Source organism: Pelobates fuscus, chromosome 7 (genome assembly GCF_036172605.1).
Source record: "Pelobates fuscus isolate aPelFus1 chromosome 7, aPelFus1.pri, whole genome shotgun sequence".
Lineage (NCBI taxonomy): Eukaryota > Metazoa > Chordata > Amphibia > Anura > Pelobatidae > Pelobates > Pelobates fuscus.
The window spans coordinates 58,222,192-58,247,178 of record NC_086323.1 but is presented as its reverse complement, the minus strand read 5'-3'; the positions used below and the strand labels follow the sequence as shown (position 1 = coordinate 58,247,178).

The 24,987-nt window shown below is 38.9% G+C and overlaps 1 protein-coding gene across 2 annotated transcripts in view; it reads left to right on the top strand.

Annotated features, from left to right (window-relative positions):
• The window catches only part of PALMD (palmdelphin), a 97,103-nt gene that overhangs the window by 45,154 nt on the left and 26,962 nt on the right, over positions 1-24,987 (top strand). Inside the window, exons 2-3 of one of the 2 annotated variants that reach the window (XM_063428331.1) lie at positions 10,407-10,452; positions 21,736-21,816. In XM_063428331.1, coding sequence (XP_063284401.1) covers positions 10,408-10,452; positions 21,736-21,816 — 126 coding nt within the window. In that variant the 5' untranslated portion in view covers position 10,407. Of the gene's footprint in view, positions 1-10,259; positions 10,453-21,735; positions 21,817-24,987 lie in introns of those variants that run through there. The other variant, XM_063428332.1, reaches the window with a different exon arrangement.

Below are 24,987 nucleotides of genomic sequence, written 5' to 3'. Positions count from 1 at the left end.
CACAAGATCCAGCGCACTCTCCTATCTACTAAACAGCAACTTCAATGTTGACAGATTTTATTCGTTTTTAAAAGTTAAAAAAAAAAAAAAAACCTTATCTAGGCAAAAAATAATGGGGATTTAGTTACATTATATGATCATACATTGCATAAGCCTGCCACAACGTCAATGTACCCCATCTTTGGCAGGTCCTACTCTCACAGTCTAATGTCTGCTCTTATGAGATTAACCACTTACTTGAGGAACAAATTCCATCTGAGGCTCTCTGCAGTACAAGACTAAATAGGGACCTGAGATGAGGCACCTGTGACAGGGAGGGGTGCAAAACCAAGATGGGGTACATTGACGTTGTGGCAGGCTTATGCAATGTATGATCATATAATGTAACTAAATCCCCATTATTTTTTGCCTAGATAAGGTTTTTTTTTTTTTTTTTAAACTTTTAAAAACTAATAAAATCTGTCAACATTGAAGTTGCTGTTTAGTAGATAGGAGAGTGCGCTGGATCTTGTGTATTGTTTATTATATATATATATATATATATATATATATATATATATATATATACCGGTGTGTATATATATAAAATATACTTTCCCCATTTGCCTCTTGGAAGTTGCATTTTTTATTTTTGTTTTAAATTTGTAACGTGGGAGGTCATGAGGAATATGCTTCCTGAATCTGTGTCCTTCAAATCAGAGAAACTGCTATGTTTACATTTGGGGTTAAGCCAGCCTTTAGTGGCTGTCTTCTGGACAGCCACAAGAGGTACATCTGCGACGCTGGAGGCATATTATGCCTCCCTTGCGCAGAGCGTCCATAGGAAAGCATTGAAAAATGCTTTCCTATTGACAGCTTGAATGCGCGCACGGCACTTGCCGCTCATGCGCATTCGGCTCCGCTGACGTTGGCAGAGGGAGCTGACGTCGGCGGGGGAGGAGAGGTAACCAGCACCGGAAGCCCGGCGCTGGATTAAGGTAAGCTGCTGAAGGGGTTTTAACCCCTTCAGCGCCACGGGAGGGGAACCATGAGGGTAGGGGCACCCTCAGGGCACTATAGTGTCAGGAAAACCGCTTTGTTTTCCTGACACTATAGTGATCCTTTAAGGTGTAATCGGCTATAATTGTTGAAACACGTGATGTGAGTAATAGACGTGACATCATTTCCGGCCGCACTAGAGCAGGTCTATGCTCTATCTCGTGTGAGTAGGTTATTTATATTTTTTTATGCACAGTCACTTTGCCATATGGGCTGCACCATTGGATATTCTCTTGTTTATCTTTTTATACATTTGATGTATTGGAAATATCCACAACCACTATTGCTGACAATATATCCTGAGATGGGAATTGTACCGTCACCGCTTAATACAGCAGAGCTCTTTGAAGTTCTAGAACGTGTGAGTGTGTTTTTTTGGCACAATACTATATCTTACTCTTCTGTAATTAGACATATTGCACTATTATTTTCTCTGTTTCTCTATTTCTTTGAGATACTCAATAACTGTGTAAATCTGAACAGAGGATTCTACCGACATGTGCATGTATATGCTGGGCCGCCATAAGGGGGTGACAACCATGACGGTTGTCACGGGCCCGACAGTCCTGGGGGGCCCGGATTGCTTTGGCAGTCCCAGGCCGCACATTCCCTCTCTGCACATATATAGCGATGATCACTATATATATGTGCAGCTGCGGGCCCCCAGCTCCCTGTACTTGCAGGGGGGCCTGGCACACTGCATCTGTACATTACAGCTCCTCGCACTCATTAACTCTCGCGAGACTCGCGGCCATCAGAGAGATATCACGGATTACCATGGCAACGTTCCGCGCGGCACAAACACCACACGCGATTGCCACAGCTATCCCAACTATTTAGTGAGAAGAGTGCTTAGATCATGTAGTTTTACAGAAAGGATAAGGTTACCTTGGCAATGCTCCGTGCGGCACTCACACCACACACGCAAGAGTTAATGAGCGCGAGGAGCTGTAATGTACAGATGCAGTGTACCGGGCCCCCCTGCAAGTACAGGGAGCCGGGGGCCCCACCATGCCACCAGACCACCAGGGAATGGAATCTCCCCCTCCCTGGACCAAGTAAGAAGCATGGAGGGGGGAATAACATTTATTACATTTAACGTGGGGTGAAAAATGCTCCATTTGCACAACATTTACACAACATGCATACACTAGTACAACACACACTCTGCATCCATTACATTGACACATACGCTGCATACACTACACTAACACACACTCTGCATTCACTACACTAACACACACTCTGCATCCACTACACTAACACACACTCTGCATTCACTACACTGACACATACTATGCATTCACTACACTGACACACACTCTGCATTACCTATACACACAGCATCCACTACACAAACATCCTGCATTCTCTATACACACACTACATCCACCACACATTCAAACACTCTGCATTCACTATACACAGGCACTGCGTCTAATACACACAAACACTACATCCACTACACAAACACACACTACATCACTACACAAACACACACTACATCCACTACACAAACACTCTGTATTCACTGTACACACTTCATCCACTACACAAACACACACTCTACGTTCATAATACACACTGCATCCACTACACAAACACACACTCTGCATTCACGGCAGAAACGGTATCTAATACACACAAACACTACATCCATTACACATGCACTCTGCATCCATTACACACATTCTAATTCACATCCACTATACACACCACATTCAGTCCTGCATCATTGTGAGCTTTGTCAGGGGCATCTAAAATTTTCTGATGGCAACCCTGTGTAAATGTACCTGTTATGTGAGTTCACAGAAGGGATATTAGAGTCATGTCCATATAAATACAGTACAAAATGGCAATAGCTAAAATCAATAGAGCTATGTTAGAGTAGTAATACAAAGCATCCTCCAATAAGAGGTGTTTGAACGTTCGTATTCTTCACTACGTAGATACAAAGACAGCTGCATGGAATATGAGAGGTTTAATGGTACAGGAGAATGCAAATCATTAAGGTCACTGACACCCATCTAAATAACTTAACCTACATACAGGTCACTTTATGTAATAGACAGGACCCTATGTCTGTGTTATTATCAATTGTATCCAGAACAATGTACCTACAACAAATATAATCACAATCATCCACATTTTGCTAGAAATCCTGCTTTCGAACATTTTGCCCTGATTTCCAATACTACGTTCATGGTTCTGTTGCCACGGATCATTTAAAGTGACACTTCTTTGTCTATTTGGTTAACTCCATGCACAGTAAAGTAGTTCTACAGAGAGGTTTATCGAGAAGGGATATTGATATAAAAATTGTGCTAGATACAAATATAACTAGATTTAAAGGATGCAACAGTCAAAATTCTGGAATGCAATATAAATTCATACATATTTGAAGTAGAAACTGACATGACACAACTTAAAGGGAAGCTACAGGGCTTCAAAAAAAAAAAAAATGTCATCCAAAGAATGCAATAGTCAGAATCTTAGAATGTTATTAAAAATGTAGATATGCTTAAAATAGAAACTAATACAACTTAACCCCTTAAGGACACATGACATGTGTGACATGTCATTATTCCCTTTTATTCCAGAAGTTTGGTCCTTAAGGGGTTAAGGGGTTAAAGGGATGCTCCAAGCTGGATTTACTAACCACGACTCACAATGTTTCATGTTATTCATTAGTTATTCAAATTAAAGTTTTTCAGTATATAAAAGAATAGTAGATTCAAATAACAGTTAAAACATTTCCAATAACAATAATCAGAATGATTCGTAAGATGAGAAAAGCTAAATATAAGGAAAAAAGGGGGAAGGAGATTTGTGTCCAATGGACACAACTAGTCGTTTAAAACCACTCTCTCTTATTATCTCACTATCTATATCTGCTGTGTTTAACACTACTGCAACTTTAAAGGGGCAATCTAGCACCATAACCACTACAGTTAGGAGCCATCTACCTTGTTTCCATCAAACCATTTTGAAAATTTTAATATTTTTCAATGCAATGTGATGACGTATAAAAATGTATGGTGAGTGAGTTCTTATGGGTGGAGATTGAGGAGAAATAATTGCGCAAGAGCACTACATTAAATCTGATGGAAAATCTGTGTAATAGGAGTCAGTGGGTCTATATATCACCTTTGCTTTGGTAATTCATTTCCATAAGCACAGCATTCAAAACTACCTTTGACATTCCACTTTCTTACATTCTGGTTTCACACACTGAAAACCTTTTGATAAAGTTTTAATTTCAGTAAAGTCCAGATTTTCCATTGGTTTCTCTGAAGGTCTGAATGTATTCCAAAAACCTTTGTGCTTCATGAGCTGAGCAGAACGTGGTGATTATTCTTTAAAGTAAAAAATTCCATGTCTCAGGCCTAGTGTATTATTTTATTTTGCTTTCATATAAGCAAACACCTCTTTTCTGTATATCTCCTGGCTCTGTTATGGCCGCCATCTTTAAGTACTCTTTGGTTATATGCAAAGGCATTGTTAGGGGATGGTTTTAGGAGCTAAAAGCCCAAATATTGGGATTGTTTAGCCCCAAATCCATCAGGGACAGGATACTAGTGCTTTAACCCCTTAAGGACACATGACATGTGTGACATCACGATTCCCTTTTATTCCAGAAGTTTGGTCCTTAAGGGGTTAACCAAGTTTTTCAGCAGCTAATCAAATCAGCACAGCTTAGGAGAGATGGGGAAGTAGACTAAAGGCATGTATAGATGGTGGGAAAAGACAAACAAAAGGCTTTACAGCAGGTGGCGAGGAAGAGAGGCAAAAGAGGTGTTAGAGAAATGGAGAGAACAACAAGTGGGTAAAGGGAGGCAGAGTGCAATAAACAGACATCATTGGAGAGGATAAAATACTTCAGGGGTTGAAAATGTCATTAGGAATCGGCCTTGAATGCAGCTTTGAGGGAGGGGTTATCACATTTTGAAACCTCCCAACGCCCTTGGTTGAAAGCACCACTTATCTCACCAAAACCTGTGCAGTGAATGATAAGCTTGTGTCTATTCACAAATACTAACATCATATTCAGACCTTTGGCATCTCAACGCTCAAGACTGTTTCAGTCCTTCCGCTTCTCCATGGTCATAGCAGATAAGTGATTATTTTGCCAAAAAGAGGACTAAATATGGTAACCCCCATGCAGCAAGGGTGCAAACTGGATTATCTGAAAATGAAAGGAAGCAGGAAGTAACTACAGTTCATTTTTTGGTATTTCTCATTCTTGGGTTCAGAGAAGACAGTGCCAGCAGTACCATTTGGGCATGCACGGATACCCCTATCTGTTTTATCAGTTTGGCAATGATAACCATTGTACAACACCGCAACATTGTATAAATCATCCTGAGAACAGATTCTATGTAATATATAGAATGCCAAGTTAGTGACTTTTGAAACAAAATATCAAGAAATACTACTCATGAATTAAAACAAACAGTTGATCTAAATTCACTGCTGAAAAATAAATCATCATATCTTACACTCTCTACTACACTTCATCACAAAGGATTTGCTCATCACTATTCGCTAATAGCATTTATGAGTGATTAAGACTATCATCTATTTCTAGTGTGTAAGAGGATTGTGCGATGGTCGTTTAGAGATCCTGTTTATGCTTCTTCCAGACACAGTAGCAGCTGCTTGGAGTCTGGCATTTGAACACGTGCTAAATGAGTGATCTTAATTTCTGCCTGGTCATTGGTGGGAGAGCTCTGAGTTCCGTTTACAGGACAGCTGGTGTGTTTCAATGGCGATTACGTAAATCTAGCTCATATAGGGATTAGCGCAATCTCAGCATAGCTACGTGGGATCAAACTGCAAAATCTGCTCCGTAAGATGTTACATGATGCTGTAAATATGAACCAAAAGAGAAAAACTATTTTTATATTAAATTATAGAAAGAGCCATGCAAAGTAGAATGGTCCATTCTTTTCTTAACTAGAGTTTAATTCTGCCAACACCTGTTTAACTACAAGTCCCAGATATATAAGAAGAGTTCTCGATTTTAATTCCCCCCACCCCCAAAACTAGAAACTGATATATAATAAAAGTGAATTTGATACATAAAGTGATACATTGGTAGCACGTGGTCTTAGATTTAGACAAATAAAAATGTCCCATCCAATTCTTCTGGTTGATACTGGGCAGCACATCCATCACGGTTTACTGGCCACGGCAAAGTGTCTAAATTTTTTTCTGCATTTAAATGTTTCTTCATAACTCCAAGCCTTCTGCTGTCACATGAGATGGCTTTGTTTGTGGGTCCACTCAGCCCACCTTGAGGTTTAATAAATACATTATTACACTACATCCATATAACTAGTATGCGTCTGTTTTAACAAGCTTGGATCATGTATGGCTAGCATCTGTCTTGTGTGGCTAGTGCAGGCCTGCAAAACCTGCGGCCCTCAGATGTTTTTAAACTACAACGTCCAGAATTCTTTGAATAAAACAGATAGTAAACGTCCATGTTTTTTGAATGAAACCGCTTGCCAGGGAATCATGTCTGATAGCCCGGGGATCATGGGAGTTGTAGTTCAAAACATCTGTGGGGACACAGGTTGTGCAGACCTGGTCTAGTGTGTCATGGTTGGCTTGCATATATGGTGCATACAATGTATGTTTAACTTGTTAATCATCATAGAAGTATTTTTCCAACTGCAAGTGAGATTCCACATAGTGTCTATCCATGACACTATTCACTGTTTTAGCAAAAGCATAAAAAAATAATGATTAATAATAAAATTGTTAATTAAGATTAACTGGAATCCAGGGCATCTCATTGAGCAGGGCCCCTCTGTTCCTGTGTGTCCACTTGTCTGTTTACAATTACGTGTCTCTTAGTCCACCCATTGTACAGCGATACGGAATTTGCTTGCGCTATATAAATAATATAACATAAATAATAATAATAATAATAAGTACCAACAGTCAGATTAAATGGCATCTTATAGAACACTGATGCTGTTGACATTCTTGAATATTATGGGAAATAGAGTCTACAAGCATGTGCCAGAAGTAGGCTTGCAGATTGTTCTTTTGTCGACCGCAGTACTATTGCATTTTGTGTTTGATACGACAGATCGAGCTGTAGAAGTTTACACTGGCGTGCTAAATATTTCCAACATGTCGTCATGCTTTATAAAGCGTACAGGAAGGCCTGATGCGTAATCCAATAGTCTTCATTTAGTTCTGTGAATAGTTGATGACTGAGTTTGGATAATTTTATATAATCCCTTTTGGAATTTTATGGTTCAGCTGTTCCCACTACCAGACTTTCTCAACGTGTGTATTAAAAATCTAAATTCCATATTTCATCACATTAGGGCTTTACTCATATGACTACTATGAGCAATGTTGGGAATTGGCTGTGTGTGTGATCAGGTATTATTTTGATTGGCTGTTTATTTGATTTAATATTTCAGCATTAATCTCTATACATTATTCTAACATGGATTCAAGAAAAGAACATTCCATTAATTTAGCGGTGTAAACATCACATGCCATCTCGAATTCTCTAGAGTCGCAAAGAAGTATTAAATCCAATGGGCAGAAAAAAATGCATTCAAGTATGGTAGATATATAGTGTAAAGCCAATATACATACAAGATGTTCTGGCATGTCTTCTAATCCTGCTTTCTCTAACTTTATTAATGCCTATCATGTTCATATTAAAGAGTTATTATTATTGGTATTTATATAGCGCCAACTTATATAGCGCTTTACAATATTATAAAAAGGGGGATATTTAACAATAAATGAGACATTTAAAAAATGATACGGAAACAATGGGTAGACGAGGAACCTGCCCAAATAAGCGTATAGTCTACTCTAGAGGTAACCCTTTTTCACAAAGGTTGTTGGACACTATAACAATTGTGCATCCCCCCTTTTTATTATAAATTTGTCTGAAACCCCCAAATGGTCCATTTCATTGGACCATTTTCTCTGCCTCAGAGCATATGTGTGATCACTGAGCCAGGGTGGGAGGGCCTTATATTAAAAAAATGAAATAAATAAATGCACAAAATGGAGGAGGGCTGGTATGGACTGCACGGAGGAAGGCGAGATCAAACGTTCCCTTGCAGGTTCGTTCCCAAGGCTGCCTGCCTGGGGAGGAGCATACAATGTCTGTCTCCAGCGCACATTGCACACTAGCAGACTGATTTTTTGCACAAAGGTGCATAAATCTCTGGATGTGCAGCATTTCAAGCAGAAATGTACATATAGAGAGACACCTACCACCATCATGAATAAAAGCACAAGTGGTCATGGTGGTTTCATGTATGAAACAGGAATTAATACAGTAAACTGATATATGATTTGCACTTAAACTTACTGAAGTGCTTTATGAGGGAAGAGTGTGTCCTCTTTTTTCATTTTACAAAAATGCAGATATCAATAGAAATTGGCACTATTATAAATATGCCTGGTTACACCCACACTCCCAACCCCGACAAACAGTCCTGTTACTTCCTGTCAGTGGAGTTAAACTCAAGAGGCAGCAATAGCTCGGAGCACCTGCCTTCTAAAGACTTCTCATTGAGCTGTATTGGGAAGTCTGTGATTGGACAGTCACAGAAAGACTGGGCGGGTTTAGAAGAGGAGGGCTTGCAAAGGCTGCAGACAAGAGAACTGCAGGTTTTGCAAGCGGTTTTTAGATATGCCCGCAATAAAAAAAATATGCAATTTAATCCATGCAAGTTTTCACAAAACAGTGATTTGTGTGTGTGTATTTGGCAGAGGAGTGTCCCTTTAAATATAAGTTTATTTTATATTAATAATAGCCACTGTTAATCATGTGTTTCCAGTGTCAGTACCGTGTGCATTCATGTATATATAATATCACATAATATTCCCATTTAACATTTAAATGAGAAGCCTTCTGAAAAATACACGCTGCAGGACTGCATTCAAATTATTGGTCGCACACATACTATAATTTTTTTTTCTAATGCAACCAAGGCAACACTAATCAGTGCATTCCAACCAAAATGAATACATGATGCAAATAAAGCCACTTCATTTCAGCCAATGGCAATACAATATGCAGAAGAGCAGTGGTCACGGCTGATGTTGATATGGTAACCAATAACACCATAAATAATGTTTAGTTAACAGTTCTTAAACTGTGTTCTTATCTAGAGTGAAGTGATTCATTGTGAAAAATGTACAGTACAAAAAAAAAGATTTTGTGCATGAAGACTAGACTTGGAGATTTATTTTCGGAAGTAATTAAATTGTGATTTGTCCAAATTTTCGCAAATCGGCCAAAACCGAATTCCGAGCTGCCTTATGACTTTTTGACAACCAAAATGGTCAATGGATGAACCGTTTCGTGATTGAGTTAACTATTTGCCCACTGGCAGCCCTATCGGCACAATCTCCTTTGTGATCTCAGGTTCTGTCAGTACTTAGTTACTTATTGAGAAGTTATAATAAACTTCAATTGATTTTATGTGGTGGGTTTCCATTCCCAGCAATCCTAATCAGGTGAATCCCTCTGTTGCAATGGCAATTTATTGAATTAGACACAGGCTAAAGAACACAATATCTGTTTTAAAAGAAGAGTCACAGCCATTCCCAATATAGCAGACAGTTTTGATGAGGGAGTACTATTTCTTTAAAAAACAAAAATAAATCATATATCCTGTTCCCATAAGTATATGATATATGTTTGTCTCATTGCATCAATCACTCTCTTCCATCAATGGGGTTCCTTAACAGATGTCTGAGAAGCTTATAGCTCCCTGTGACTGTGTTTTGGAAATCTGTTATCTGTATGGGTCCTTTACAATCAGAAAACTCAGATTATATGGCTAAGATTAGACTATAAATGGTTTATTACCTTCCTCTCAATATGAACCTATAATATCACAATATGTAGTTAGATGGATGTACAAGTTATTACACAATTTTAAAATAAATCTATATTTAAATGTACAATTTTAATATGTTGATTTTTTGCGCTTTTCCCATGCACTATTGCACAATCAGTAATTGTGCAAAATGTAATTCACAATAATGCAATATTCTATTTATTTAGCAGAAGATTAAACTATATAAAGTAATGTGATACTTGTTCTCTTAGCAACAGGGACCTGACAGCCTATTACAACATAGAATCCTGAGCAATGTGGTTGAAACTTGTCATTCTGTCTGCTTGAAGAATCACACCCTTGCATTACATGTGCCTGTCTGGGCTGATCCATTGACTTGTCTCAGCCCATTAAGAAACTCCACTCCTTTGCACATTAGCTAAGGCTCAGTCTCAGGACCTGCACTGACTTTCCCTGCTCAGGTTTTTGTGATTTTTATCTCTGAATGTATCTTTCTGTGTAACTTTTCAGAATGGAAGAAGCTGAATTAATGAAAGAGAGGCTTCTGGCTATAACTGTGAGTATTTCTGTTTGTGCAATAAGGAATATATTTGATGCATGTTTTATTTCTTCCTTTCCATATGCTGTTGTCTCACCTCCTTTAGTTGTGATTACACTCTAGCAAGCAGGAGGCTGATGTGGGAGCAACTTGCTATATAAAGTGTGTTGAAAGCTGAACTCACAATAAGTAGATTTCAAGGACATTAGGTCAGTCCTCTGACTTACAATCAGGACTGCAAAAATAAAAAATACTTGTTAAGTTCTTTCAATAATTAGCTGGAAAGGGAGGAGATATTTCAGGTTTAATTTTGTAGCATTAAATGTGTTTTCCTTCTATATTTCCAATCAAATCAGAGATTGTTAGATATAGTTATATATATATTATGTTGCATTATACTTCCAAGTGATTTGATTCCATTATGATATATTTGCAAGTCCTGTTGATTGTGGTTGCATTATAAGAAAAATGGCACCTGTGTTTTAGCTTGTTTGCTGCCATTGGTAGAGTATAGGAGTTTTTCCCCCCCCTGTATTTAATTAAGGGACACTTCTCACCCCTAAAGCACATTAGCTTGCTGATATGCTTTACATGTCAAAATTGTGTCCTTCATTTACAAAAAATGCAGAATTAATGACTGTCAATCAGACCACAGGTCCTGTTACTTCATGATTAGCTCAGTGGAGCTAAAGGCAGCAATTACCCAGAGCACCTGCCTTGCAAAGAGTTTTAATTGAGCTGCATTTGGGAGTCTGTGATTGGACAGCCACAGAAAGTTTGGAGGGACTAGTAGGGGAGGGCTTACAAAGGCAGCAGGCAATAGCTATGTAGCTTTTGCAAGCTGCTTTACAGCTACCCAACATTTTTAAAAATGCATAATAAATGCATGCACAGTTTCATTAGGGGTATGTCTACTAAACAATGATTTATTTTTAAATTTGGGAGGTGGGGTGTCTCATTCCCTACACTCTAACGTAGCATCATGGTATAGCAGTCTAAAAAGAAAAGGATAGAAAGCCCCAACCCAGTGCTAAAAGCCACTATAATTGAGGCTTAATAAAAGAACAGGCACATAGAGATCTGTGAGCACTGAAGGCACCAATCACAATTCTACCCACTAGATCTCTAAAAGGGGTATAGATCCATCTGGCTCCTTGAGACATGTTGACCTACCTGCCATTATTATTATTATTTATATAGCGCCAGCAAAATTCCGTAGCAATCCTTACTATTTTTTGCAATTGGTATTTACTAACGTAGAATTAGTATAGCATGTCCTGTTTGCTTTAGAAGTTTTAGTGTATGTATGTATGTGTGTATATATATATAGTTTTACCTGCAGATCACATTGAGTCTATATTAGAACAGATTCTATAAGAATACCTGAGGATTCTCTGGAAGTAGAGCCATCAGCTGCTTATCTCCAAATCTGCGATGACAAATGAGGCTTGTTACCCAGCTAATCCTGGCTAACTTAAGCCTACCACCTTTTGCAGTTTCTAGAAAATAAATTTAAAGAAATGGTGGAATTTCAAAGCTGCACCTTAACAAATAGTGAGTTTTACTACTACCTTAATTTAAAAAAATTGCTATTTAAGTAGCAAATTTATTTGAAGCAAACAATTCTGCAATTGATACCTGAAACCAGTAGGGTGCAGTATGTTTGCTTGTCTTATAAACCCATTCATTACCACGAACATATATACTGGTCATTGGCAGTGGTGTATTTTGGATTTGTGCTGCCCTAGGCACCACTAAATTCGGGCACCCCCAAAATCTAAATTTGACCCCCCAATTCGTGTCAGGGTCACTTTTTTGACTGACAGACACATGCCCTCATTGATACGTGCACTGATATACACTCACTGACAAATACACAGTCATTGGCACACACATACAGTCATAAGCACACACTGTTTAACTAACACAAACTTTCATTGACAGACACACACTGACACACCCACTCACTGACAGGCCCACACTCTCAGATACACATAAAATTACATACACACACTGACACACACTCACAGGCACATCAATTCTCACTGAAAGACACACACTTTCACTCACTCACAGACACACACTGACAGCTACACTCACTCACAGTAAGGTGGACAGCCCCAGAACACAAGGCAAGCAAGGCATTTGTCTGGGAGCTTGGGGTGGCATTTGTTGGCGCCCCCCGAAAGTGCCGCCCTAGGCAAATGCCTTGTTTGCCTTGTGGTAAATACATCCCTGGTCATTGGTCTTTTTGTATTGCCCCTCTATCTTAACCTTTACCTCTGTACTATTCCGTACTCAAAGGAGAAATCTTCCCACCTGGACTGGGCCTTTTTTGTCCCTTGGCTGCCATGATTACCATTACCTTGCACAGATAAAGACATTGTGTTGGAGCTTGTATTTATTAAATGCATTAAATACACATGCTTAGTATTTATTTTCCGTATGTTGTATTATGGTAAAAAGAACACATTTCTTTGACATTCTGCTGGTATTCTGGGAAACTGCATTCCCAAAAATATCACCACATTCCTTACAAATCCTCAAGAGTGTGTCTTTGTATACAATTATTTTGAATGCTAATTACATGTGTTGCTCCAATTAATTTGATAGTGTAATTTGATTTTAATGTTTACCATAATAAACACACGAGAAATTCTAGCACAAATTCTTTCAACGTTTCAGATACTGATAGATTCTGTAAGGGCTTAATTTACTTGTTCTGATTTTGTGTATGTTGTACTAGAACAACATTGATAAAATGCCCTTATAGAGTAGACAACAATATGTCTCAGTTTAAAAAGACACAATTGTAGGCACTTGCAAACCCCACCACCATACTGTCAGTTTAATCCATTTAATACGCCTGGCCGTAGCAGATCACAGGAGAAAATCATCTTCTCTAATTTATTGTAAGAACCTAGCATTTATATTAGCCCAAATACTGCACTTTTATGGTTTATTTATTAAACTGGGGATTCATGATAAATAATACAATTTTTGGTCATATTGGCTGAGCTGGAAAGATAACAAAATTGGAGAATTTTGAAAACATGTTATTAATTATTTGTCATTACTGATAATTTAAATATCCACTCCCTGACTGAAAATATTTACTTTTCTGAATGTGTTAATGCTGAGATGGTTACATTTGCGTACATCTACTTCTGAAACTTAAATGCATTAGAAAGCACATGTAGAATGACTCTGGGGAGTTTCAGACCATTGTATCTTTGCATTCTATCATTCCATTAGACCAGACACAGACTGGAATAAATGCATCAGCTATTTTTGCGGAACAAGGAGCAGATAACACCTGCAGAAAAACACTGATCATCCACCAGAGGCAAGATGTGGCCAAGTGTGGTCACTGAACTACTGTGAACCTATGTCTCAATTATGCTCTCATTCCGTATTATATTACCTTTCTCTGAGGTTTGATAAAGATTACCAACTAATTGGCCACCCATCTGATAATCAAGATAATAAAGATTACCAATTAATTGGCCACCCATCTGATAATCAGAGGGTTAACACATTCCAAGAATATTGCTGAAAGCTACAAATTCTAATGTCATGTCAAATGTGAAAGGTGCCACCGGTAACTGACCCTGAAGAATTGAAAAGAAGTGATAGCAATTGGTGGCAATTTGACAGTGACGGAACTAATGTAGAGAGGGCACATGTGCAAGAATTTTCGGGTGGTCAAAAGATAGAGCCCAATCTGTCATACAATACCCTCAATGCTGTGCTAGTTAAGGAGTTACCATTTACCCATCTTTTCAGTGAGCAGAGTGAGCCTTTTTTGTATGTCGTGTGTGTATTGTGCATTTAGGGGTGCATCTGTGTGTAGTGTTGGCATTGGAATGCAGTTGTGTGTATGTATTGTTGGCATTTGAAAGCAGTGGTGTACTTGAGCGTAGTGTTTTCATTTGATTGCAGGGCCGTGTTTGTGTGCATTGTTGCCATTTGAATGCTGGTATGTATACACATATACACTGCCATACACACAGATACACACTGACACAAATACACACACTCTCACACATTTACAAATACACACACACACTGAATAGTCATAATGTCCATATTTTCAGTCACCCTCCTGTTTCCATACCTTTTGGGTGCAGAACATTGTTTTCCCTGGGTTCCAGTGGGATCTTGTTTAAGACTGTAGTAGGCCCTCTTCTTCCTCTCCCCGACATCTGTGCCTCCTCTCTCCTTCCCCACGTGGCTCTCTCCGTAAGCCGGGAGGAAGTGACCTGAACTTACTTCCTCCCAGTACTGCTGATGTGACAGGGGCTCGGACACTGGTCCCCTGATGGGACATGTTCATCAGGTGGCCCTAAGTGTGTGGACCACCCTGATGGGCCCCTGCAGCTTGTGGGCCCCAGTACTGCCACACCGGCTGCATTGATGATAGTTTCTCTACATCTTTAATAAAATGTCAGTGTTTTATTGAACTGTCACGAGAAGTAAAGTGGTTTAACGATACCCCTAAAGGATAAAAGTGCTTTCAGATTTATATACTATAATGGGACACTACACTCTGTTCACAGAGATGCTTTTGAAGAAGTATTTAAACTGATCAAGCCTCTTAGAAAATGTAGTTAAGCTATACATGAGGTACAAGTGTTAGTCATCACTGAAATATTAACCCAACTGGAACAAGTTTAACACTGTATGAAAAGTATAGTAAATTGTTTTAAGCCAGCAGAGTCTGGAAATTGCATTTGTAAAAGTTTATTATTATTTACAAATTAAAGAATTAGGAGCATGGGCATTATATTTATATGGTGTATACAAACTGGGCATAACCAGAGACTGACTGTCAGAGACTTACATCCTATTATCCTCAGTCAGAGAAAACTACTTTGAGACAATGTTAAAACCCACATTCACATATGTTTGCTATACTCGAAGCAGGGTCCTAATATGAATGGCAATAACAATAGTAAAATATAGAGTGCTTTGAAATGTGATGAGTTTAGCTTTATTGTTTTGTGAATAACCACTTCATTTTAAAATGTTGTTGACGTTCTCTCTAAGTATACCGTAATTATTAGTAAAGGGTTATACGCAGAGGTCAGTTAGCAGGACACATTGACTCGCTGCAAGCCCTCTGATTTAGATGTAAGTGTGCAATGGTTATGATCCTCTCTGTGTATCCCGTATAAAAATGAGAATCCTACTATTGAAACAGCTGGATCAGACTCCGTGAAATAAGCCACAATATGATAATGGTACCTTTACCAAACATTGAATTGTGGTGAATCAAACATCAAATTTCGAATTAATAGGGAAAATTCTCCAACTCCGTTACAGTCACAGCTTTGCTATATCAGATAGAATTTCACAAAGTTAATTGCACATTAAGTTAGTATATTTTTTTTATATACTAATGTTTCTTGCCCCACTGTCTCCCCCCCCATCCATAATTTTTTTTTGAGATATATATATATATATATATAATGTCATTTATGTTTGAGCATCTTAAATGCTGTAAAGCATGTAATATCACATTTATATTACAGTTAGAGCAGCAGATGCAGGCAGTGAAGACCCTGGGGCTTGTTTAGTCTCATAAAAATCCTGTCACTGTACCAATCTGTAACATTAAGACGTGGCTCAAAAACTGACTGTGATTTGAGGACTATTTTGTTATCATTTCAAATGGCAAAAGGGCAGATCAAAGCTTATTCTTATATTGTAAGTAGTGATGTCCCGAACAGTTCGCCGGGAACCATTCGCCAGCGAACATGGCGTGTTCGCGGTCCGCCCCCTATTCGTCATGGAGGTGGGAGGGTCTGGGAGGGAGGGTCTGCTGCTGATTGGCTGGAATGTGTCTGCTGACTGTGAGGTACAGGGTCAAAGTTTACTCAATGATGACGAATAGGGGCGGACCGAACATTGCACGTGTTCGCCGGCGAACGGTTCCCGGCGAACTGTTCGGGACATCACTAATTGTAAGATATGGATAAAATCTCGCCTAGCACTGATTTGGAACGTTTAAAGGATCACTATAGTGTCAGGAAAACTATAGTTTTAAACCCCTTCAGCCACTTACCTTAATGCAGCGCCGGGCTCCCTCTGCGCTGGTGACCTCTCCTCCCCCACCGACTTCAGCTTCCGAGTGGAGCGGAAAGCGCATGCGCGGCAAGAGCCGCGCGCGTATTCAAACAGTCCATAGGAAAGCATTTCTCAATGCTTTCCTATGGGCATTCTGCACGTTCTATGTGAATTTCGCATCCTGCGTCGCAGAAGCGCCTCATGCGGCTGTCAGGAAGACAGCCACTAGAGGTTGGATTAACCCTGCAATGTAAACATTTCTCTGAAACTGCTATGTTTGCATCTGAAGGGTTAAAACCTGAGGGACCTGGCACCCAGACCACTTCATTGAGCTGAAGTGGTCTGGGGGACTATAGTGTCCCTTTAAGGAGTACGAGTGTTTAGCACTTCATAAATTCCAATCCGTTCCATAACAGAACTTAATAAGTAGAATTCCACTGAGCTGGGTCCTGCCCCTCAGCTATACAGGTCTGAGATACTTGGAGTTTAGGTGGTCAGTGAACAGTTCCTTCATAGAATGCACAAAGGTGTGATCACAGTGATGGAGTTGGAATTGAAAAATAAAAGATTGGAAAATCTTTGACTGGGGTCAATCTCAACTCTAGTATAAGGGTCAAAGCAACCTGCTTAGAACTGTAATCATACAGATGGGCCAGAGTCAAACATTTTAGAAACAATAGAATGCATGCCAGGTAATAGGCACAGGAATAAGTAAAGGTTTTAAAGAACCCTTCCATGGAACTTAAGGTACTAAGACACCAAAACAACAAGTCATCTTTTGAAATCCATCCAGGCCATTTAATGGTTGGGCCTCTGCTGGAGTTCATACATGGTTCAGGAGATGACTCTGTCTGCTAGAGAACACCGGTATCAACGCACAATGCTGAGGGGAACTTGCATCCCATTGACACACTCATGAATGACATTTGTGTCCCTCGGCTCGCTATCTGCGTCAGTATGCGTGATAACATAACACACCTGCCAATAAAGCATGATGCACACCTGTCTTTAATGACCGGTAGCTGACCCTAGAGATACAGGCAAACTGCAAATGCAGGAATGTCATGAATCCACACAATACAAATATGACAACAGCCGAATGCTTTCAATGAGGAAGAAGCACTTCCATGGTATGAATATGTCTCATTATTATATAAATCTATACCCACAACCCACGCGCTCCACTCAGCCTTCCCCTGGTTATCGCTGACTAAGACTTAATAAAGGTTCCTATAGAAACTGCTTTGAAACAGCACTGAGATAATGGAACAAAAATATATCTGAACGGAATGTTTTTAGGCAGATTTTATAGACAAACACGTACAGCTGCAGCGGTTTAACATTAGTTGTGTTAAATACTGGAAAAATTACAAGGCATTGTGTAATCTCTGGACCTTCTGCTGTTTCGGACTTCAACTCCCATACCACTCAGCCAACATTTGGCTTAGTGTAATGGGCATTATGGTTCAACAGGAAATGGGAAGTTAAGGCTGAAAGTTTAAACGGAAGCAGCGTTAGGAACCTGGGAACTAAAGACCGTTTTCTTTTCAAATATTTTTTATTGAACATTTTTCAAAACAATTTCAAACAGAACAAAATTTTGAACAAATATATAACAATTAATATTGGGGAATAAAATAGGAAGGGGAGAGGAAAGGGGGGGATTCCGTCCATAAACCTCTAGCATGCAAGCTCATTTAGCAAGGCCCTCAACCCCTCTGTTAGTGAGTGTCCAACTTGTCTGGTTACAATTACTTGTCTGTTAGTCCACCCATTGTACAGCGCTGCGGAATTTGCTGAAGCTATATAAATAATAAAATAATTAATATACAAATGTAATGAATCATAGATTGTACATAAATATGATAACAAACTGAGTGAAATATAACATGGACATGACAGTCACCACAACCTTTTTATATATATTGAGGTATGTGAAATTAAATGAGATATTTTTTCCTAATATAACTTTCCAAATTATCCCAATGATCCCTTAACTGAGCATTTTGAAGTCTTAACACTAGATTTTATTTTCTTATTATCAAATATTAAAAGACAGTTTTCTATGTTCGGATGAGCAAAAAATCAGAGATAAGACCAGACTATATTCATCTTCATCTTTCCAGCCTTGCGCATAAGAGCATTTCTGGGAAGCTCCCACCCTACCCGAGTAGAATGCTCTCCCCGGCTGTTCCCACCTCCTATATCCTCCGATCCAGTACTAGCACGATATTTAGCATATCGCAATACAAAAAGAAAGCAGCCCGATCCTCCTTTTCCTACAGAGCACCGCAATTCTGGAATAACCACAGGGACACAGTCAAATCTCAATTCATTAAGCGATCTATGGCAATATACCTCCGCACAGAATGCACCCGTCATGGTTGAATATATTTATTACCTGTTATGTATTAAATTTATGTGTGTGTGTGTGTGTGTGTGTGTATATATATATATATATAATATATATATACAATTCGTATATTGTATTTTTGTAAAATTGTATTCTATTGTAACAATGCAATGTTTTGTGAACCCAGGACATACTGGAAAACGAAAGAAATCTCAATGTATCCATCCTGGTAAAATATTTGATAAATAAATACATTTCAGTTGCCCATAGACATAAATATTGCAGTGTCGCACAGAAAAAAAAAACCATCCAGTTAGGTCGCCCTGCAGAACACCTGGGAGCAGAAATAGAATGGAAGGGGGCAAGTATTCCCTTCTGCCCCTCCCTGTGAACAGCCAATGGCCTAACCCTAACCGTTGCAATTGCTTAAGGAGCAATACAGCCCCTTCCTTTCTATTATATGAATTTTTATTCCCTTAACGAGGTACCCCAGTTCAATTTTCAGAGGGAGAAGCAATCCATCATCATTAAGATACTAATGTGTATGTAAATTTGTTTGTCTTTATATAATTGTATCTTCATTAACCCATTGTGAAGCACAGAAAAGTCATGGCTTTATTTATATAACATAAATACTTAGTAAGCATACCTAAGTAAAATTGACCTGTGACACTGTGACCTCTTGTGCAAAAGTAAATGGGACAAAATCTGTGAATTTAGTGATAATGACCTGCATATGGGTGCTGCTGATAAGGTGAAGAGGAGGAAGGCAAAGTTAAAAGTACACTCGACTGCCCACCAAAAAAAATCACTATTTTGAAGACATGCCCAATGAAAACATTCTGCAGCCTTTGCAAGCCCTCCCCTTCTAACCCCGCCCATACTTTCTGCGGAGGTCCAATCACAGACTTCCTAATACAGCTCCATGAGAAATCTTTGCAAGGCAGGTGCTCTGAGCAATTACTGCCTATTGAGTTTAACTCCATTGAGCTAACCAAGCCAGGAAGTAAGAGGGACGGTTCTGATTGACAGCCAGGAGTGTTACAAGGTCTATGTATAAAAGTGCAAAATTTCTATTAAAATCTGAACTTTTTGTAAAATTAGAAAAAGAGGACACACTGTTCACAGATAATGTGCTTTATGAGTCTGGAGTTTTCCTTTAAGCTTCAATCCCACGAGGTGGCCGATTTTAAACACCTTAAGCATGGCCACAGGACCTTTTGATTTTTAAACAGGCAGCACTACAGTTTTACAGAGCATTTTGGTTCTTCAAAGTGTCTACTGTGGACACTGACAGGTAGTGGAACTACAACACCCATAATTCTTTGCTATGTGAGATGTTGGTCCAAACAGCCTGTTTAAACATTTACTGGAAAATAAGTCATTGTGCCAAAGGAAACATCCAGAATACACAAACCAGAGTTACCATGGATTCATTCTACAGATTCCTGTTGCAAATTACAACCATGGCGTAGAATTCTCCACTTGAAGTCGTTTTTCAGATGGAAACTGACTTGTTGGTTTTGGCGCTCTATGGAGCAGCTGTGTGCCCACATCCAAACTGAATCACCAGTTATTAGGTGCTAGTAATGCTGTTTAGTCAGATGCTATCTATATTTAAACCCTTTATCTGTAAAGTAGTTAACCCCTGAACTCGTGTTACAGTGACAAGTTCAGCAGTTGTGCAGAAAACATCCGTCAGTTCACCTATGCAAATAAGCTGGGGCTGCCAGACTCTCCCTCTATTTCTGGACAAACACTACTTGTACTTATTGATAAACAGGACCAGTAAAGTGCCTTCCCGTGGTATATAGAATTAAAATGCTATGTGCAGGATATCAACAGGGCTAAGCAAATTTAATGCCAATGTAATGGTGTTTTAAAAAAGCGGCTGGCTTGAAGAATTTTTACAAATTAGTTATTGTGTGATTTAACTCCTAAATCACATAGAGTTGAGCAGTGAGACTGCAGGGGCATGATCTACACACCAAAACTGCTTCATTACACTAAAGTTGCTTTGATTCCTATAGTATTATGTTAAATACTGCTTTATTGCTGCCTGCCATTGGCTAATGACAATGATGGCCAGCCTGCTAATGAAGGCTGTTTAGAAGCAGTTGTTGAATTTGCCAATGTGATGAGAAATGTTCATGAGAAATTAATTTCTCAACTACGGTGGTAATTAACCAACACTGCCATATGGGATTCCATGTATAATTAAAGGGACACTATAGTCACCCAGACCACTTCAGCTCAATGAAGTGGTCGGGGTGCCAGGTCCCTCAGGTTTTAACCCTGCAGATGCAAACATAGCAGTTTCAAACATTGCAGGGTTAAGCCAGCCTCTGGTGGCTGTCTTCCGGACAGCCACTAGAGGCGCATCTGCGACGCTGGAGGCATATTATGGCCCCATCACGCAGAGCGTCCATAGGAAAGCATTGAAAAATACTTTCCTATTGACAGCTTGAATGCACGCGCGGCACTTGCCACGCATGCGCATTCGGCTCCGCTGACGTCGGCAGAGGGAGCTGACGTTGGCAGGGGTGGAGAGGTCACCAGCACCGAGGGAGCCCGGCGCTGGAAAAAGGTAAGCTGCTGAAGGAGCACTATAGTGTTCGGAAAACCGCTTAGTTTTTCTGACACTATAGTGATCCTTTAATTCCATTATTTGGTTGATCGTACCTGATGCCCCTGAGTATATCAAGGATATTGAATGCAGGGAAAAATAAAAAGTAGCCAGTTTGTACAAAGCATCATAATGGATCTGTGAGTCAGCAATGCCTGGAGGGTAGAAAGGAGGCTACATTAGACTTCATGTGTGCCAATGAATTTCTATTTATGGCTCTAATTTATTTTAATTTATTTATTTTTTTGCTCAGGACAAGAGAAGGTTGCAAGAAGATATTGCACAAAGACGACTGACCATTGAAGAAGAGAAATTAAAACTACATCATTTAAAGGTAATAAAGCCAATGATGTGTATACAGTATATACCATTTGGAGTTGACGTGCATTTACTTATAGAGTGCAGTGATACTAAGTTTCTATTTTCTTTACTGTTATAGTGTTGTATCCTTGGCATAATGGTAAAGGGTTTTAAGTTGAAGTGGAAAAGAAAAATAATTCGGAACATTAACGCAACAAATTGCTAGCAGTTTGGATAGCACCATGTTTGGATGGAATGCTAAACATTGTGTCATCTCTATTTGACAGGTGTACTTCAGCCTACAAGGTGTTTGCCAGCTAGTTTATTTCAATAAAATTCTCCGTTCTCATGATAACCAATTAATCTAGTTACACAAGTGGATTTGGTAGTTCATCAAGTAAACTAAATATTTCGTGGAAATGCTCATTCATTTTGACATTTAAAATGGAAATGTCGTAGCCCAGGATTTTTAACATCATGTTCACTTGGCCCTTGTATGTAACAAATATGTGTATTTGAGGTGTGAAAATTAAAATGCAAAGTAGAAAACCACACCTTTTTATCCGTCATATGGGCTCCTCCATCTTGGCAGCCTGTCATTTATTGTTATTAGTTCCGTCCTTTGCACCTGGAAGTGAGCATAGACAAAGAATACAGAACACGGGAAATTACACCACGTTTGTTTCTTGCCATGTTTGTCCTGCCTTTAAATTGTCCGAACTACAATTTGATGTCACTTGCTAAATCTCTAAAGTAAAGGTAAAAAAATAAGAGCGTCTCATTAAAATAATAATGCGAGTTGTCGGTGATTTTCAATGTTTTAAACAGATACGTAATGTCTAGAGAAGTGATCGTTCCCCTTTAACTAGCATGTAATGATATAGGTACAGTGAGTAATCGAACAGAAAATGATGATATAATAGAATATATTTTAAATAAGAAATGGTTAATAGAATAGTTCGGATTAGATGTATATCCGATATAAACTGTCTGTGCACATTGTAACAGATGCAGCTTTAAAGTCCAGCAAACTGCAAATATGAATTCATACTTATTGTCCAAATGAATGAATAGGAAAATGAATCGGAACATAATTCACCCTTTCGTAGTATACCATTAAACATGACTCACTGCCACGTCTGACCTTATCACAAGAAATTTATTGTGCAGATTATAATAGAGTAGGTATAGCGTTGGCTGGCTAGGAAGGCGTCTAAACAATAAACTGTAGCCCTTTACATAAATGGCAATTTTGATTGTTTTGCATTCATCAGAAGAATATTTGCAAAAAGAACTGGCTTGGTATATTTTGTTCTCAACTGGACTTGTCATACAGATTGGGCCCAGGAGTACTTTGTGTGTGCAGCTCTATCAGTAAATAATCTAATTTCAGGTCTGTGAATGATATCGAGAACATGCTGATAAAGTGAGGTTAATTTTCAGGTCTGTGCGTGATAGAGAACATGCTGATAAAGTGAGGTTAATTTTCAGGTCTGTGAATGATATCCAGAACATGCTGATAAAGTGAGGTTAATTTTCAGGTCTGTGAATGATATCGAGAACATGCTGATAAAGTGAGCTTAATTTTTAGGTCTGTGAATGATATCGAGAACATGCTGATAAAGTGAGGTTAATTTTCAGGTCTGTGAATGATAGCGAGAACATGCTGATAAAGTGAGGTTAATTTTCAGGTCTGTGCGTGATCGAGAACATGCTGATAAAGTGAGGTTAATTTTCAGGTCTGTGCGTGATATCGAGAACATGCTGATAAAGTGAGGTTAATTTTCAGGTCTGTGAATGATATCGAGAACATGCTGATAAAGTGAGGTTAATTTTTAGGTCTGTGAATGATATCGAGAACATGCTGATAAAGTGAGCTTAATTTTTAGGTCTGTGAATGATATCGAGAACATGCTGATAAAGTGAGGTTAATTTTTAGGTCTGTGAATGATATCGAGAACATGCTGATAAAGTGAGGTTAATTTTCAGGTCTGTGAATGATATCGAGAACATGCTGATAAAGTGAGGTTAATTTTTAGGTCTGTGCGTGATAGATAATATGCTGATAAAGGGAGGTTAATTTTCAGGTCTGTGCGTGATATCGAGAACATGTTGATAAAATTAGGTTAATTTTTAGGTCTGTGCGTGATATCGAGAACATGCTGATAAAGTGAGGTTAATTTTTAGGTCTGTGCGTGATATCGAGAACATGTTGATAAAGTGAGGTTAATTTTCAGGTCTGTGCGTGATAGAGAACATGTTGATAAAGTGAGGTTAATTTTCAGATCTGTGCGTGATATCGAGAACATGTTGATAAAGTGAGGTTAATTTTCAGGTCTGTGCGTGATAGAGAACATGTTGATAAAATTAGGTTAATTTTTAGGTCTGTGCGTGATATCGAGAACATGCTGATAAAGTGAGGTTAATTTTTAGGTCTGTGCGTGATATCGAGAACATGTTGATAAAGTGAGGTTAATTTTTAGGTCTGTGCGTGATATTGAGAACATGTTGATAAAGTGAGGTTAATTTTCAGGTCTGTGCGTGATATCGAGAACATGTTGATAAAATGAGGTTAATTTTCAGGTCTGTGCATGATAGAGAACATGTTGATAAAATGAGGTTAATTTTTAGGTCTGTGCGTGATATCGAGAACATGCTGATAAAGTGAGGTTAATTTTAGGTCTGTGCGTGATATCGAGAACATGTTGATAAAGTGAGGTTAATTTTCAGGTCTGTGCGTGATATCGAGAACATGTTGATAAAGTGAGGTTAATTTGCAGGTCTGTGGGTGATATCGAGAACATGCTGATAAAGTGAGGTTAATTGGATTCTCCAGGCTGGAGTTAACCCATTCTTTAATAAAATATTTATTTATTTTTAAGTACATTGCATAGATAATGCATTAAAATATATATGCAAATATCAATAAATATGTAATATAGACACTTACATAACTTACTATGGCAGTGCAGGTTTTAGGTAACCACTACGGCAATTAGCGGATGCTGTGAAACCTATGGACTATGCCTTTGCTGCTGCTCAGGAGAGTTAATGGAGGTTCTCTGCAGGAGATTCCAGCTCTCCTCCCAGCAGAAAGGAGTAATAACCGTCAGAGCCCAGGTAAGGAGTCAAACCTTTACTAAGCGGTTTGACTACTTACAATGGATGGGAACCAGGGGACTCCTGGCAACATAACCACTACAAC